The sequence below is a fragment of the Bos grunniens genome, chromosome 4, assembly GCF_055505025.1.
Source record: "Bos grunniens cultivar Pamir isolate PY7600 chromosome 4, Bosgru_T2T1.0, whole genome shotgun sequence".
In the NCBI taxonomy this organism is placed as follows: domain Eukaryota; kingdom Metazoa; phylum Chordata; class Mammalia; order Artiodactyla; family Bovidae; genus Bos; species Bos grunniens.
Window position 1 is genome coordinate 50,444,410 of NC_141168.1, and position 18,246 is coordinate 50,462,655.

The window sequence follows — 18,246 nt, forward strand, 5'->3', positions numbered from 1 at the left end:
GCAGGAGGAGAAGAGGATGACAGAGGATGAGATGGCTGGATGGCATCACCGACTCAATGGACGTGGGTTTGGGTAAACTCCGGGAGTTGGTGATGGACAGGGAGGCCTGGCATGCTGCGATTCATGGGGTCACAAAGAGTCGGACATGACTGAGCAACTGAACTGAACTGAAGGCTTAACAAAAGAAACCTTCTCTTGGCAAAAGATTGAGGTTAAAAGAGTGATGACGAGTCTTATCTTTTCCCTTCTTCCCTGAATTTAGATGGGAATCAGAGTTTCAGTTGCAGAAAAGAGCAAGAATATGGAATCTCACTCATCAGAAATTGCATACAAACTCTTAGGATGTTGTATCTAGGAGTTCATCTGTTCAGCAACTATTATTAAGGGTCTGCTGTGTGCCAGGCTGTGGTGTAGGCAGAGGGTATACAGCAGGAATCAAGCAGAGTCCCTGCCCTCAGGAAACTTGCATTCTAGTGGGACAGATTAGACAATAAACAAATAAAATAACATGTTCAATTCAGTCGCTCAGTCGTGTCCAACTCTTTGCAAGCCCATGGACTGCAGCACGCCAGGCCTCCCAGCCCATCGCCAACTCCCAGCGTTTACTCAAACTCATGTCCATTGAGTCAGTGATGCCATCCAACCATCTTATCCTCTGTTGTCCCCTTCTCCTCCTGCCTTCAGTCTTTCCCAGCATCAGGGTCTTTTCAAATGAGTCAGTTCTTCACATCAGGTGACCAAAGTATTGGAGTTTCAGCTTCAGCATCAGTCCCTCCAATGAATATTCAGGACTGATTTCCTTTAGGATGGACTGGTTGGATCTCCTTGGAGTCCAAGGGACTCTCAAGTGTTGTCCAACACCACAGTTCAAAAGCATCAATTCTTTGGCGCTCAGCCTTCCTCATAGTCCAACTCTCACATCCATACATGACTACTAGAAAAACCATAGCTTTGACTAGATGGACCTTTGTTGGCAAAGTAATGTCTCTGCTGTTTAATATGCTGTCTAAGTTGGTCATAACTTTTCTTCCAAGGAGCAAGAGCCTTAATTTCATGGCTATAGTCACCATATGCCGTGATTTTGGAGCCCCAAAAAGTAAAGCCAGCCACTGTTACCACTGTTTCCCTATCTATTTGCCATGAAGTGATGGGACCAGATGCCATGATCTTAGTTTTCTGAATGTTGAGTGTTAAACCAGCTTTTTCACTCTCCTCTTTCATCAAGAGGCTCTTTAGTTCTTTTTCACTTTCTGCCATAAGGGTGGTGTCATCTGTGTATCTGAGGTTATTGATATTTCTCCCGGCAATCTTGATTCCAGCTTGTGCTTTTTCCAGCCCAGCATTTCTCATGATGTACTCTGCATATAAGTTAAATAAACAGGGTAACAATATATAGCCTTGATGTACTCCTTTCCCTATTTGGAACCAGTCTGCTGTTCCATGTCCCATTCTAACTGTTGCTTCCTGACCTGCATACAGATTTCTCAAGAGGCAGGTCAGGTGGTCTGGTATTCCCATCTCTTTCAGAATTTTCCAAAGTTTGTTGTGATCCACGCAGTGAAAGGCTTTGGCACAGTCAATAAAGCAGAAGTAGATTTTTTTTCTGGAACTCTCTTTTTCAATGATTCAACGGATATAGGTGTTAGTTACTGTGTATTGGAAGGCTGATGGGAATTATCCAATAGACAAGGAAGTACTGTTGACACAGAAAAGAGGATAGGGTAGCAGAAGCAATGTCTTCAAGCACATGAGCTACTTGTGATGGAGGATGTGAACAAGAGATCATTGAGGTAAGAAGACCAACATCTACAGTGTCAAGAATTTGGTACAGAGAACAGAGAAGCAAGTAAAACCAAGTGGGCCATCAGCACATTAGCCTCCTTTTCCTTTTGCTCTTGCTTTGATTTCTCTCCTTGTTTTAGCATCTGTGTATTTACATTTCTTTGACTTTTATTTTCTTTTTAAAGATTAACATTCCTGTGGTTTAGAGTAGGGGGCAGTAATGCTGTCCTTGAGTTAGTCCAGTATGTTTTGTTGCTGGAAGAGAGAAATTAAAAACAGATCCTTGGAAAGAATTTAAGAGGCCTTGATGTTATGTTGGGCTTCCCTGTGGCTCAGATGGTAAAGTGTCTGCTTGCAATGCGGGAGACCCAGGTTCGATCCCTGGGTCTGGAAGATGCCCTGGAGAAGGAAATGGCAACCCACTCCAGTATTCTTGCCGGAGCCTGGTAGGCGACATTCCCTCAGGTGACAGTTCATGGAGTGGAACACAACTCAGAGTTGGACACGATTGAGCTTAGTGGGGAAACGGTATACAGAGAATTTTTAATATAATTGGAAGTATCAGAATATATATTATATGCTAAATGGCAACTGTTTGAATGTTCAGAAGAATTCTCTAGCCTTTTAATTGTCTGTCTCCTTTTAATTATCTGTCTCCTAAGTTAAAGGTGAAGGACTCATCTGTATAAATAAGCATAGTTGAAAATATCAATGGAGATGTTAGTTTAAGCTTTTACATTAAATTTTTTTCAAAATAAAAATTTATTTACATTTTTTCTGATTGTAAAAAAATACATGTTTATGGTAAAACATTCAAACAGTACAGAAATGTATAAAATGAAGTCAACTCTCTTTACCCTCCCTGAAGTCAGGGGGTTTATAAATGCAAATAATTTACATTATCCAGATCAGAACAGCCTGTCTCACAGTGAGTTTTTGAAAAGGACAGGACACAAAAGTGACCTTTGTTTCAGAATTAAAATGTTTCTTTGATACCAAAATAATGAAATGTCAGTCTTAGCTTTCGACTTGTGGGTTTTCCTGATCACTGAGCAGTAAGTACAAAACAGTTTTAAAGATTTTACTTATTTGATGAAATGTGGATTTGTACTTAGCACATTTTGGGGTCGGTCCTTTTTATAGGAGAATGAGGTATTAAGAGGTGTGAGTCACAGTCCCCAGCATGAAGAAAATGAGCAAAGATCATCAACCCAGAAGGAAAAATCACTACAGCAGAAGAATGAAGATGAAAATAAAGTAGCAGATAAGCCTGCCTGGGAGGCAGAAAAAACCACTGAATCTAGAAGTGAGGTAAGCATGTCAGAATATTCCAACCATACTATTTTGGCTTTAAGGTAGATTTTATGTCTTTTGACAATTTGTGTTGAGAATGGATTTTATATATGTGTGCCTTACTAGAAGTAAATTTGATATATGAAAATACATATTTTTTAAAATTGTGGATGTGGTTATTTTATTTACAAAGGAATTAGCCATAGACCATTATATCTGGTTAAACCCACACACCCGTCCAGAAACCTGCTAGCAGGTTTTGTTGTGGTTTTGATTGAGGATTCCTGGGTTCAGGATGCATGGCTGGCATCCTGAACCCAGGAATCCTCAATCAAAACCAGCCACTTTCAGAAGTAGTAGACAGGTTGGCTAGGTCTGGGAAAGGAGAGGACCCTACAGGGATATCACTCTCAATCCGGTTGGAACTTGGGCTCACACCCTCGCTCAGTCTCCTGGTGCACCATGCTCACTGGGCATCCATGAGCCCACTTTGCATCTTTGGCCTAGGTGGAGTCAGATAGCCTCATTGACTCCTTGCAACTAATAACCACACTCATGAGTAGTGGAGAGAGTGGAGAAAGGTGAACTCCAGGAGCCAGGCTGAACTCCTTCCTTCTTTAACATGGGACCTAATCTGGGTTCTACTCAGCAGTGGTCCAGACAGGTGAGCATTCCACAGACATTTAACCACTTAGTACTTCCCCTGGCAGGTGGCACCCTTGCAGGTCTTGCCTGACAGGGCTCCCAGCCCTGCACTGCCCCAGGTGGAATTTGGGGCTGTGCCTTGAATACCCATGGAGGGTAGAGTACTATGCCTTGGCCCTTCTCAGGCAGCCCATCATCACTGTAGCCTTGACTTTCTAACATCACCCTGAACATAACATGATTGACAGAATGAAGCCTGAAAGCAGTTCTGCTCCCTCTGCTCACTCACCACTCCCCCGCCCCTCCAGCCTGTTCTAACCTGTTTTAGGGAACTAGTTCTTCCCTGCATGCTGGGTGAAATCTAGGACAGGCCCTATGCTAAATAATCAGACCCAAAACCTCTCTGCTCATCCCAGTGCAACAGTTGGTAGACAGAACCAGTGTAAATTCTCAGCAAGTCTGTAGTTTTCCCACTCCTCTCCCTGCTGCAACCTCAAAGCCTGGCGGGGAGGAAAAGGGTGTGTGGCCAGCTTCTTGGCTTTTCCCAGTTCTTCCTCCCTTGTTTGTTCAGCCATCTTCTCTGAAGCTGAGGGTGTGATGGGTGGTAAGAGCTCAGAAAAGGTGTTCCTTTACTGTTGCCAGTCTGAAACTGGTTTCCCTGGACTGCAGAATGTATTTAAAAGCACTTCTGTTGGTTAGGCACTTTCATTTTGCAGGTTCTTTGGAGACCCCTCCGAGTCCCCTCCAGCTAGGAGTCTCTCACTGTCCTTCTCAAGGACACATGCACCTCCACCTCCAAGTGGCCTCTCAAGCACCTGCTGGTCCTGGAAACCTGCACCTCACCTCCTTTGTCAATCATTTCTCTAGCTGCAACCCATGCTTGCATCTAGAAATATGCCTCTTGGATTATTTTTCAGGCAAGCTCTGGATGCTCATCTGTTCTGTTCCCTAAACACACCATGTTTCTAAGTGGTCTCTTTGAATCCTTTTTTGCTAGTCTTTAGAAGATGTGGAGTTCACCCCAAGGAACCCCTTTCCATTTTCACTTTACCTCAGGCTATTCAACCCTTTTATGAGCTAGTTAAATGAGACCCCACTGCAGCCTGGCATTTCACTGTAACCTGCAGAGGTATGCCCAGCTGCCTCTGCTTTTACCCACTGGTATTTTCCCCAGGCCTTGTGTTCCTTTGTAATTCATGTACCTTGCTATGTGGCTTTACCAGCTCCTTATGTGAACACACACGCACACACACACAAATGCCAGAGAATTGCCACATCGGTGCCAGTGAGTACTGAAATAACCATGTCTGTTTTGGAGGAGACATTTCAGGCCACTTTACTGAGTGCCTCACAGACCATCTTTTCTGAGGTGAAAGATGTCCTTAAACTGGTCTTACTGCCACTTCCTTGTGTATAGATTTATGCTGTTGATTCATTTTTTTCCTGGGTATGTCTTTGCAATTATACCCCTTCACAAGGCTTCCCAGAAAAGTAGGACCTTATTTTCTCCTTTTTTGAACTGCCTATAGTAACTCACTCACTGCTAGGTAATAGGCACTCATTAAATAACAATGAAGTGATAGATAAAGTAGAGAGCTTCCTTGGAGAATTTGAAATATTTCACTGCAGACAGACATCAGTTTGGACAAAACTGTCTAGAAACACAATCACTTAAGAGTGTGGCATTTGTGCCTTGGTTCTTAATTATCAGACTCAGCTCCTTTTTTGTAGGTCCATGTTTCTATTTTGTGTCAGTGTTTAAATTACACTTCTTGTAGGAACTTCTAATGATGAAGCAGAAAGGAGTTACTCTGACCACAGGGAATCACTGGCATTTGAGAATATTTAGGATGACTGACATAATTTACTCATTAACAGTGACTTCCTTCTAGCTGCAGTGCAAGCCTAGACTGCTATTAATGAAAAACACACAAATATATACAGGTTAATTGGTCTGAAGACACATTTTTCTCACTAAAGACAAGTTGAATTTAAAAAGTAAAAAAAAAAAAAAATGCAACAATACATATTTTTTAACTTTACAATATTGTATTGGTTTTGTCATACATCAACATGCATCCGCCACGGGTATACACGTGTTCCCCATCCTGAACCCCCCTCCCTCCTCCCTCCCCATACCATCCCTCTGGGTCATCCCAGTGCACCAGCCCCAAGCATCCAGTATCGTGCATCAAACCTGGACTGGCGACTCGTTTCATATACGATATTATACATGTTTCAGTGCCATTCTCCCAAATCATCCCACCCTCTCCCTCTCCCACAGAGTCCAAAAGACTGTTCTATACATCAGTGTCTCTTTTGCTGTCTCATATACAGGCTTATTGTTACCATCTTTCTAAATTCCAAATATATGCATTAGTATACTGTATTAGTGTTTTTCTTTCTGGCTTACTTCACTCTGTATAATAGGCTCCAGTTTCATCCACCTCATTAGAACTTATTCAAGTGTATTCTTTTTAATGGCTGAGTAATACTCCATTGTGTATATGTAAAGGTAGAAAATGTGTCCATATTTTTTTTTTACATTCCTAGTGATCTCTGTTCAAAATGCAGTGAATTCTTGGCCAAAAACAGAACTGATTAGGAAGGAGGACTTTTATGTGAAGATGTAGGACCGCAGTCATGTAGTCCACAGTTTAGGCCCTCAAGTAAAAGGTACAGGCTCATGGGATTCTGAAGAGAAGTGAGGGGATTTTCTTTGTAATGGAAGTTAAGGGCAGGCTTAAGGGCAATACCAAGAAATAGGGAGACCCCCATAGACTAGCAACTACCTGAACCCAAAACCGCCCTCAGAGCAGAAAGGAACCTGGGGAAAAATACAGCTCAGTGAGAGTGGACATAAGAGGTGGTAATGTGGTAATAGTGAGATAATGGGTGTTTAAGGGACCCCGTCACTTCTTCCTTCCATCTTCCCATCTCCTGCGGAATCAACCAGAATGCTTGTTTTAAGGGGTTAGCTTCTCAAGCCTCCATCGATGGGCACTGAAGAGGAACAAACAGGTAAAAAAGATCTAATGAGACAGATATATCTTTGAATAGCCTGAAGGGTCAGTCCATAATTCACTTTAAACAGAATGATCTTCATACCCATATTTCCATGTTCTAAATATTAAGGCTTTCTTTTCTGCAAACAATGTTATTTACCCATAATTAAGGGGTTTTTTGGGGGAATGAATATAGATTTGTGCTGATGTTACCCGTTCTCACACTTGTGACCATCAGGCAAATTTTGGTCAATGGTTGGCCAGGACGAATGAATCAAGTTTCTGAAATTTCTTAATATCTTTCTTAGTATCATTTAAAATATCATTTAAAATCTTCACCAATTGGTGAAGAAGTTTGCTGCCCACTAAGGATGCATAATTTCCAATTAAAGAACAAGAAACACTATCCACCAGCTTATCTTAAATATGTCTTACAACATCCAAAGAAAGACACACAGAAACCTTGAAAACATGGCAAACCCATTTGTACCACATACACAAAATCATGAAATTAAAAGACACTTGCTCCTTGGAAGAAAAGCTACAACAAACCTAGACAACGTATTAAAGCAGAGACATTACTTTGCTAGCAAAGGTCTAGTCAAAGCTATGGTTTTTTGCAGTAGTCATGTATGGATGTGCGAGTTGGACCATAAAGAAGGCTGAGTGCTGAAAAGTTGATGCTTTTGAACTGTGGTGTTGGAGAAGAGTCTTGAGAGTCCCTTGGACTGCAAGGAGATCCAACCAGTCCATCCTAAAGGAAATCAATCCTGAATATTCATTGGAAGGACTGATGCTGAAGCTCCAATACTTTGGCCACCTGATGCGAAGAACTGACTCATTGGAAAAAGACCCTGATGCTGGGAAAGAGTGAAGGCGGGGGGAGGAGACAACAGAGGATGAATTGGTTGGATGACATCATTGATTCAATGGATATGAGTTTGAGTAAACTCTGGGAGTTGGCGACGGGCTGGGAGGCGGTTGCAACGGGTCGGACACGACTGAGTGACTGAACACCACCACCACAAAATCAGTCCAGCTGATCTGAATCTTCAAAAAAGAAAACCCTTGAGTAAAAAGTTATGGGTGGGAGTTATACACAGCACAAGTCATGAATGTGAATTTACTAACATGTAAAGACACACCAGATACAGAATTCCTGGATGAGGCATAATGGATACTATCTTCAAATCAGGCACAAAAGCTGAAGATATCAGATGCCATGACGGAGGCTGGGGTTGAGTAGATCACAAGTCCATGCCTGTGGGTACCTGAGTTCCCCGCTTTAAAGCTCAATGTTTAAAGGCTCTTCTAGTTTAGGAAATGACAGCTAGGACACTTCTGGCCATGAGCTAGGAGGCAGAGCAAGGAAGCGGTCCATCCAACCTTTAGAAATCAGACCACCAAGTGTTGTGGATTCAGACTACCATCACAGTCAGGAATCCTGAGTCAAGAAAAGGTGTAGAAAGTGATAGAAAAACTGGTCCTTGAAGAGAAAAACATAAAACTGAGTTGGTAAACACTTTGTATGTGGCATTCCTATAGAAAACAGCTCTCAAATATGAACTTTTGCATTAAAAAGAAAAGACAATGATAGAATAAGAAAATTACTTTTTTTAAAAATTTTATTTTTAAACTTTACATAATTGTATTAGTTTTGCCAAATATCAAAATGAATCCACCACAGGTATACATGTGTTCCCCATCCTGAACCCTCCACCTTCCTCCCTCCCCATACCATCCCTCTGGGTCGTCCCAGTGCACTAGCCCCAAGCATCCAGTATCGTGCATTGAACCTGGACTGGCATCTCGTTTCATACATATTTTTCATGTTTCAATGCCATTCTCCCAAATCTTCCCACCCTCTCCCTCTCCCACAGAGTCCATAAGACTGTTCTATACATCAGTGTCTCTTTTGCTGTCTGGTCCACAGGGTTATTGTTACCATCTTTCTAAATTCCATATATATGCGTTAGTATACTGTATTGGTGTTTTTCCTTCTGGCTTATTTCACTCTGTATAATAGGCTCCAGTTTCATCCACCTCATTAGAACTGATTCAAATGTATTCTTTTTAATGGCTGAGTAATACTCCATTGTGTATATGTACCACAGCTTTCTTATCCATTCATCTGCTGATGGACATCTAGGTTGCTTCCATGTCCTGGCTATCATAAACAGTGCTGCGATGAACATTGGGGTACATGTGTCTCTTTCCCTTCTGGTTTCCTCAGTGTGTATGCCCAGCAGTGGGGTTGCTGGATCATAAGGCAGTTCTATTTCCAGTTTTTTAAGGAATCTCCACACTGTTCTCCATAGCGGCTGTACTAGTTTGCATTCCCACCAACAGTGGAAGACGGTTCCCTTTTCTCCACACCCTCTCCAGCATTTATTATTTGTAGACTTTTGGATCGCAGCCATTCTGACTGGTGTGAAATGGTACCTCATAGTGGTTTTGAATTGCATTTCTCTGATAATGAGTGATGTTGAGCATCTTTTCATGTGTTGGTTAGCCATCTGTATGTCTTCTTTGGAGAAATGTCTATTTAGTTCTTTGGCCCATTTTTAAGTCCTAGGACAGACTGGGAAGTATGAAGCAGCAGTATTCAAAGTTTATGCCAAAATATTTCCAAAATTAAAATGATCTTATGACTCAGATTAAAGGGATACACAGAATCCCAAGCAGACTAAATAAAAAAATTAAGTCCCAGATCTATCACAGTGAAATGACAGGGCAACAAAAACTAAGGAAATAAAACTACCCAAGGGGGGAAATGGGTGAATTTAACTCAGATGACCATTATATCTACTACTGTGGGCAAGAATACCTTCGAAGAAATGAGGTAGCCATCATAGTCAACAAGAGTATGAAATGCAGTACATGGATGCAAGCTCCAAAATGACAGAATGATCTCTGTTCATTTCCAACGCAAACCATTCAATATAACAGTGATCCAAGTCTATGCCCCAACCAGTAACGCTGAAGAAGCTGAAGTTGAATGGTTCTGTGAAGACCTACAAGACCTTCTAGAACTAACACCAAAAAAAGATGTCCTTTTCATTACCGGGGACTGGAATGCAAAAGTAGGAAGTCAGGAAACACCTGGAGTAGCAGGCAAATTTGGCCTTGGAATACGGAATGAAGCAGGGCAAACACTAATAGAGTTTTGCCAAGAGAATGCACTGGTCATAGCAAACACCCTCTTCCAACAACACAAGAGAAGACTCTACATGTGGACATCACCAGATGGCCAACACCGAAATCAAACTGATTATATTCTTTGCAAAGATGGAGAAGCTCTATACAGTAAGCAAAAACAAGACCGGGAGCTGACTGCGGCTCAGATCAAGGCTCCTTATTGCCAACTTCAGACTTAAATTGAAGAAAGTAAGGAAAACCATTAGACCATTCAGGTATGACCTAAACCAAATCCAATTATACAGTGGAAGTGACAAATAGATTCAAGGGATTAGATCTGATAAGAGTACCTGAAGAACTATGGATGGAGGTTCATGACATTGTGTAGGAGGCAGTGATCAAGACTATCCCCAAGAAAAGCAAAAAGGCAAAATGGTTGTCTGAGGAGGCCTTACAAATAGCTGAGAAAAGAGACGAGAAAGGCAAAGGATAAAAGGAAGGATATACCCATTTGAATGCAGAGTTGCAAAGAATAGCAAGGAGAGATTAAAAAGCCTTCTGATCAATGCAAAGAAATAGAGGGAAACAATAGAATGGGAAAGACTAGATATCTCTTCAAGAAAATCAGATACCAAGGGAACATTTCATGCAAAGATGGGCTCGATAAAGGACAGAAATGGTATGGACCTAACAGAAGCAGAAGATATTAAGATGGCAATAATACACAGAAGAACCATACAAAAAAGACTGTCATGACCTAGATAACCATGATGGTGTTATCACTCATCTAAGGCCAGACATCCTGGAGTATAAAGTCAAGCAGACCTTAGGAAGCATCACTATGAACAAAGTTAGTGGAGGTGATGTAATTCCAGCTGAGCTATTTCAAACCCTAAAAGATGATGCTGTGAAAGTGCTGCCCTCAATATGCCAGCAAATTTGGAAAACTCATGAGTGGCCACAGGACTGGAAAAGGTCAGTTTTCACGCCAATCCCAAAGAAAGGCAATGCCAAAGAATGCTCAAACTACCGCACAATTGCACTCATCTCACACACTAGCAAAGTCATGCTCAAAATTCTCCAAGCCAGGCTTCAGCAATATGTGAACCATGAACTTCCAGATGTTCAAGCTGGTTTTAGAAAAAGCAGAGGAACCAGAGATCAAATTGCCTACATTCCTTAGATCATCAAAAAAGCAAGAGAATTTCAGAAAAACATCTACTACTGCTTTATTGATTGCATCAAAGCCTTTAACTGTGTGGATCACAAGAAACTGTGGAAGATTCTGAAAGCAATGGGAATACCAGACCACCTGACCTGCCTCTTGAGAAATCTGTATGCAGGTCAGGAAGCAAGTTATTATTTTTTAATTTTATTTTTAAACTTTACAATATTGTATTCATTTTGCCAAATATTGAAATGAATCCACCACAGGTATACCCGCGTTCCCCAGCCTGAACCAGGAAGCAAGTTAGACTGGGACATGGAACAGCAGACTGGTTCCAAATAGGGAAAGGAGTACACCAAGGCTGTATATTGTCACCCTGTTTGTTTAATTTATATGCAGAGTACATCATGAGAAACGCTGGGCTGGAAGAAACACAAGCTGGAATCAAGATTGCTGGGAGAAATATCAATAACCTCAGATACACAGATGACACCACCCTTATGGCAGAAAGGGAAGAGGAACTCAAAAGCCTCTTGATGAAAGTGGAGAGTGAAAAAGTTGGCTTAAAGCTCTACATTCAGAAAACGAAGATCATGGCATCTGGTCCCATCACTTCATGGGAAATAGATGGGGAAACAGTGGAAACAGTGTCAGACTTTATTTTGGGGGGCTCCAAAATCACTACAGATGGTGACTGCAGCCATGAAATTAAAAGATGCCTGCTGCTTGGAAAAAAGTTATGACCAACCTAGACAGCATATTAAAAAGCAGAGACATTACTTTGCCAACAAGGTGTCCGTCTAGTGAAAGCTATGATTTCTCCATGTCATGTATGGATCTGAGTTGGACTATGAGGAAGGCTGAGCGCCAAAGAATTGATGCTTTTGAACTGTGGTGTTGGAGAACACTTGAGAGTCCCTTGGACTGCAAGGAGATCCAATCAGTCCATCCTAAAGGAAATCAATCACGAATATTCATTGGAGGGACTGATGTTTAAGCTGAAGCTCCAATACTTTAGCTACCTGATGCGAAAAACTGACTCACTGGAAAAGACCCTGATGCTGGGAAAGATTGAAGGCAGAAGAGGATGACAAGAGGATGAGATGGCTGGATGGCCTCCCCGGCTCAATGGACATGATTTTGAGTAAACTCCAGGAGTTGGCGATGGGCTGGGAGGCCTGGTGTGCTGCAGTCCATGGGGTCACAAAGAGTTGGACACGACTCAACAATTGAACTGAAGGGGGTGGGGGAAGACTAGTTTACTATAGGTCTGTCATTTTATAACTAAATGCCACAAGACCGTGCTGAGGGAAAATATTAAGCCTGACCTAAGCATGAAGGCAAAATAGTTCCAAATTACAAAGACTAAAGAGTTCATTAAGCCACTCTAGAAAACTATGAAATCATTTCAACAAGAAACTTAAACCCTTTAGGAAGGCAGGAGATGAAGCAATAGCGAATAAAGAGGTTGATAAATCTTGGTAACTCTAAATACATGTTTGACTGAAAATTACAATATCCTCTCAATCAATCTGGAAGGTTGGCTGGGGAGGGACAAAATAATGTGGAACTAACAAGCCAAAAAAATTGATGGAAGATTATTAGGGCAGGAATAGAGGGAAAGTTGAGTTAAATGTTGAAAGCAGGATCTTAAAATACTGAGTACTAAAAAAGGGAATATAAAAATTCTAAAATAAAGATAAAAAATTCAGCTTAGATATGACTTGGTTATCCTTTCTAGATTAAGTCTAAAAGTCCCAGGCAACCACTTTAACCTTTTAAATGACTTTTTCTACAGAGATATCAAAATGGAACAGATGCATTTTTCTCTCTGGAAGACTTATTTCAATTGCTTTCATCGCAGCCTGAAAATCTACTGGAGGTAATTAGAAACTTGGCTTTTATCCTAGCAGGAAAATATCTGCACTGACCTCTTTGTGAGTAAACATTAACATTTTTACCTGGGATATACAGCTTTAATACGTAATGGTTCCTAGTGCATTACAACCCCGTGGGTTGTAACCAGGCTCCACTGTACATTGTTCCCCCCTTCCAAATAATCACAAAGGTATAATCGGATTCATAAAATCCATGTTGGATCAATAGACAGTACATACTTGACAAATTAAGGCACACCTTAGTCTTTCTGGTAGCACTGTACTTACATGACAGTCCACAGGGTGGATTTAGCTTAGCTTATAAACAGCTAGGATAAGTAATAAAAATAACAGGAAGATAATATTAGATGTAAGACCAGCTTTTATATTGACAATCTATTTAAAAATCAAATGTGATGTTCAAAGACAGTCTTTCCCCCACTATACCATAGTCTCATTTGAGCTCACATTGTGTAGTCGGTTGCCTGCATTTAAGGGAAATTGTTCACAGCCAACAGCATATCCTTATTTGTATAGAGGCGTTAACAAAGAGAACTGTAAGTACTGCTTTATGTATTAGAACTGGTGTTGAAATAGTTTTATGTATTTACAGCATTTTTCCTTTCCTTTTTCAGGGAGTCTCACTGGGAGATATTGCTCCTCTCCCCAGAAGTATCAATGATGGCATGAATTCCCCCACACATTATAATGTAAATTTTAGTGAAGCTGTAAGTCATGATGTAAGTCTCCACGAGGCCATGTTACGGTGTTCTGACAATACATTTAGAAGGGATCCAGTAGCAAGGACTTCACAGCCACAAGAACAAATTCTACAGTTAAGTTCTATTACCAATACTGAACAGACCCTTCCTGGAACTAATTTGACAGGATTTCTTCCATTTGTTGACAATCAGATGAGGAATCTAAGCCAAGACCATCTGTATGATCTTGATATAAACATACTTGATGAGACAAACTTAATGTCTTTGGCCACAGGTTTTGATCCCATGGAAGTTTCTTGGCTGCTTGAAGAACCAGGTTATGATTCTGGGCTTTCCTTAGACTCAAGTAACAATAGCACCTCTGTTATCAAGTCTAATTCTTCTCACTCTATATGTGAAGGTGCTACAGGTTCTAGCAGTGACCTTTCCCACCATGACCTAGAAGGGGCTGTAGGAGGATACTGTCCAGAGCCCAGTAAGCTTTGTTACATGAATGACAAAAGTGATTCTCATTTTCACGGAGACCTTGTATTTCAACATGTATCACATAACCACACTTACCACTTAGAGCCAAGTGCACTAGAATCCACTTCAGAATCTTTCTCAATGCCTGGGAAGTCACAGAAAATAAGTAGATACCTGAATGACACAGACAGAAACTTAAGCCGTGATGAACGACGTGCTAAAGCTTTGCATATCCCTTTTTCTGTGGATGAAATAATCTGCATGCCTGTAGATTCTTTCAACAGCATGTTAAGCAGGCATTATCTAACAGATTTACAAGTGTCGCTCATCCGTGACATTAGACGAAGAGGGAAAAATAAAGTTGCTGCTCAGAACTGCCGAAAGCGTAAACTGGATGTAATTTTGAATCTGGAAGATGATGTATGTAGCTTGCAAGCAAAGAAGGAAACCCTTAAAAGAGAGCAATCCCAGTGTCACAAAGCTATAAACATAATGAAACAGAAACTGCACCACCTCTATCGTGATGTTTTTAGTAGGTTAAGAGATGATCAAGGTAGACCAGTCAGTCCAAACCAGTATGCTCTTCAGTGCACCCACGATGGAAGTGTTGTGATCGTACCCAAGGAATTAATGATTCCAGGCCAGAAAAAGGAAAACCAAAAGGGAAAACGAAAAAATGAGAGAAAAAATTGAAGATGGATTACACCAATACACATAAAAGCAGTCAGAAACTGATAAAGGCTCACACATCTGCTTCCAAGTTTAGCTCATGTTAGCTTTTAAGTACTACAACTTCAAGCTTATGTGGACAAGTTTAGGTATCAGTATCAGACCTGGGGCAGAAGCCACAACTTCATTAAGTCGTAACAGTACGTACAATGTGACATGAAAACAGCATTACTTTGGTAGCCATTTCTTAAGATGGTCTTTTAAAAAGCAAACACTGGATGAAATTATTTCAAAATGTTTTTTGACTTAAAATGCAATTTAACCTTAAGGTTTTTTCACTTAGCACTGAAGTTTGGTGTTTTTTCAAGAGCCTTTTTAATTTTTATGAATCCTTAACTTATATAGCTTTTTCTGTGGAAATAAACTTTATATTTGACTTTATAAACTGCTCACTTTTGCCTTTTATAGATGCTAAGCAAATTTACCTTATAGTTCTCCTCCAAAACACCCACAAAAATACAGGTGAATATCCAGCAAATAGGACAGCAATAGTATTAAATTACAAATTGATCAGACTCTAGCCAAACTGAAGTCAGTATACTGAACTGACAATATTGGCCTCCCCCACCCCTCCAAAATTAACACATGACATGAAACAGACCAGGTTCTACTCTAGGATGCACCCCCCGCCAAATTATCCAGGAGCTTTCAAAATACTGTACTACATTAATGTCTGAGGACAAAGAGCCTCCCCCACGTAACTACATGCATACAGGGAACTGGAACTCCCTGGCAGTAAAGCCAGCCTGTAGGGATTGGCTCCCTTATCTAGGAAATTGTCAAGTTCACACCAAAAAACAAAAAAAACACCCCACCAAATTGCTTAAATGTGAAAACATTATGGATCATACAAGAACTCAAGACTTACACTAAGGGATAAATCAGTAAATGAGTAGACTGAACAAATAAAAGCAAAATGAAATGATTTTATAAAAACAAAGGAGACTTGAAAACTTGGTCATCTTAGAAATGACAGCACTCGAAAAGAGTTAACATGGGGACAGCTGTCCGAACTATCATGGTTTGAGAACAGTAGCACAAATGCTGTCCACTCTGACAGGGCTCCCTGAATGGTGCTAGTGGTAAAGAATTTCACCTGCCAATGCAAGAGATGCCAACTTTGATCCCTGGAACAAGTAGCTGCCCACTTCACTCAGGTCAGGCACAACTGAACTCCTACACACACAGTATCTGATTAGAAAAACCTAAGGTTAGACATTAGAATCTTCACTACCCAGTATCACAAGTCAGTTATTTTAGATTACTGAACTGCGGAGTAAGTTACAGAAAACTTCCATTTTAAACTGAACCTAAGAATCTGTTTCAAAGCAAAATGATTCCTGATCAAAGTTCAGCTCTTCTGACCAGTTCTGAACAATGCCCACTTCAGTGCTGACCCGCCTGCTTTTTGGAAGGCAACACAACTCGTGTGTTCTGGCTTAAGAGGCACAAGTTATTTCAAGTTTGTAACAATGTCCACAAAACCAATTTACTTGTGAAAGTTTATGCAACTATCCTGGTTTGCTCAATTGAATGTCCTTTTCAGGCTCAGCATCTTCCCCAATCCCTGAAAATGTCAAAATCACAAAGAACTATAGAACATCAAACGAGGAAGAAAGGGGTACAATTTAAGAGCTGGAATTCAAAACATTCACAGTAAAATTTAAACATTGCAAGATATAAGGTATTTGGTGCATTGTCCCCAAAGATATATGAATGAAGCAATCACCAGCCAGTTCAATCTCACTTGCCATGGGCTTGTCTGGACAGTCACTTTGTACAAGACACACACTGGACTCTGGTACAGTACTGAAGCTGCTTACTCCCCAGGGGTTAGCAGTCAAAGCGTCATCCCAGCATTTTAGTTGAAGTTCCCTACTTATCAATTCATACCCCGAGACTAATCAGACTGTTCTAGTTCCGAGATCATCTTGAGTTCACACATTGACCCAAACATTTTGAATTGCTTCCAACGTTAAAGTAGTCCCTTTTCCTTTCCTATAGGACATTGTTGGTCCTGAAATCATCCCTTTGTGATAAAATTACATTAGTTGAAAATCAGGTGAAATCTGGTTCAATCTCTTTTTCTTCCTATGAAAAGCTTACATCCCTTTTGGCACCTAACAGGCCATGATGAAATCCCCAGGTGAAATTAAAACTACTGTACGTAATTCAAGCAATGCAGATGTTAAGTCAGTCTTCTCTTTTTGACCCCCTGGATTTGCTGGGATCCTATGGAATTCTCTGGGCAAGAATAGTGGGTAGCCATCCCCTTCTCTACCCAGGGATCAAACCCAAATTTCTTTGGAGGATTCTTTCCTGTCTGAGCCACCAGGCAGTTCAAACAATGGGTGCTCAACAAGACCTGGATATTTGGGGTCCATTTCAAGGCTGGCTCCAGCTCAGCACTGACCCTTAGGATACAGAACCCATTGAAAGCCTAAATGCCAAAATTCCTACTCCAGAAAAAGTCATCCTATGGAATATGTATCAGTGTTTGACAATTTAAACATTTCACTTAAATGTTAAAATACCTTAGTCTCCCTTCACCCATCATCTTCAAAGATCTGAATGTTTTACTACTTGCAGTAACAGCAGAGCAGCATTAAAATCATCGGGTACATACTACCTGAGAACATGTTTCAAATTTTGAAGACACATAAGTGAAACCAAGACCAAACTGTATACATGCACTTCAGGTATACTGAAATCAGTGATATTTTCTACCTCCTGCAAAGGCACCATATACCCCACACTTGAACAGTAACTGAATATAATTAAAAGAATTTGAGACCAACTTTAACTTGTACTCACACACTTACTTGGGATAGTGAAAACCAAAGAATATCCAGTTTCGAAACATTTCACCAGACACACACTCACCAGGGGTGGGAGCAACCCCCAAGATGGCTCCCAGTAATGCGTGCTTTTTGTTTACCATGTGAGCAACTCCTCCCACCCCCCGACATGATCACAAGACAACTTTCAAACATGTGTTGCATTTGTTAAGTCTGTTGCTTCACTACAGGTGAAGTAAAGAGCCAGCAGCTATCTTCAACTCATATCAATAGGCCATTTTGGATTCAAATTTTCAAGCCCCAATTATGTTTTCAAGCTCAGGTTATACAACCCTGAGCTTCAGCTAGAACCACAGCTAAGCTGTTTCCAAACGCTTTATGTATAAATACAGTGAGGTGAATATATTTAACAGAACTCAGAACTAACTCCGCTCTTTCAGGAAACTTCCTTAAACCTCATTTCTAAAAGAAAATTAGCAGCTCAACACTTAGGACACACCAACATTCCACATCACCTATTTCAAAATGTTAGTTCATTTCAGCCTGTTCATTCATATTAAAATATCTTCCCCTATTTGTGCTGGTGTGAAGTGCTAGGTGTTCCAAGATCATCTTATACCAACT

The 18,246-nt window shown here is 40.8% G+C and overlaps 1 protein-coding gene across 3 annotated transcripts in view; it reads left to right on the plus strand.

Moving 5' to 3' along the window:
* NFE2L3 (NFE2 like bZIP transcription factor 3) overlaps positions 1 to 15,209 on the plus strand; it is a 34,438-nt gene extending 19,229 nt beyond the window's left edge. The window contains exons 2-4 of one of the 3 annotated variants that reach the window (XM_086396333.1): positions 2,926 to 3,093; positions 12,830 to 12,913; positions 13,544 to 15,209. In XM_086396333.1, the coding sequence (XP_086252459.1) occupies positions 2,926 to 3,093; positions 12,830 to 12,913; positions 13,544 to 14,788 (1,497 nt within the window). In that variant the 3' untranslated portion in view covers positions 14,789 to 15,209. Of the gene's footprint in view, positions 1 to 2,925; positions 3,094 to 4,436; positions 5,190 to 7,348; positions 8,350 to 12,829; positions 12,914 to 13,543 lie in introns of those variants that run through there. The other 2 variants (XM_086396335.1, XM_086396334.1) reach the window with 2 other exon arrangements.
* Positions 15,210 to 18,246: the final 3,037 nt, after the last annotated feature.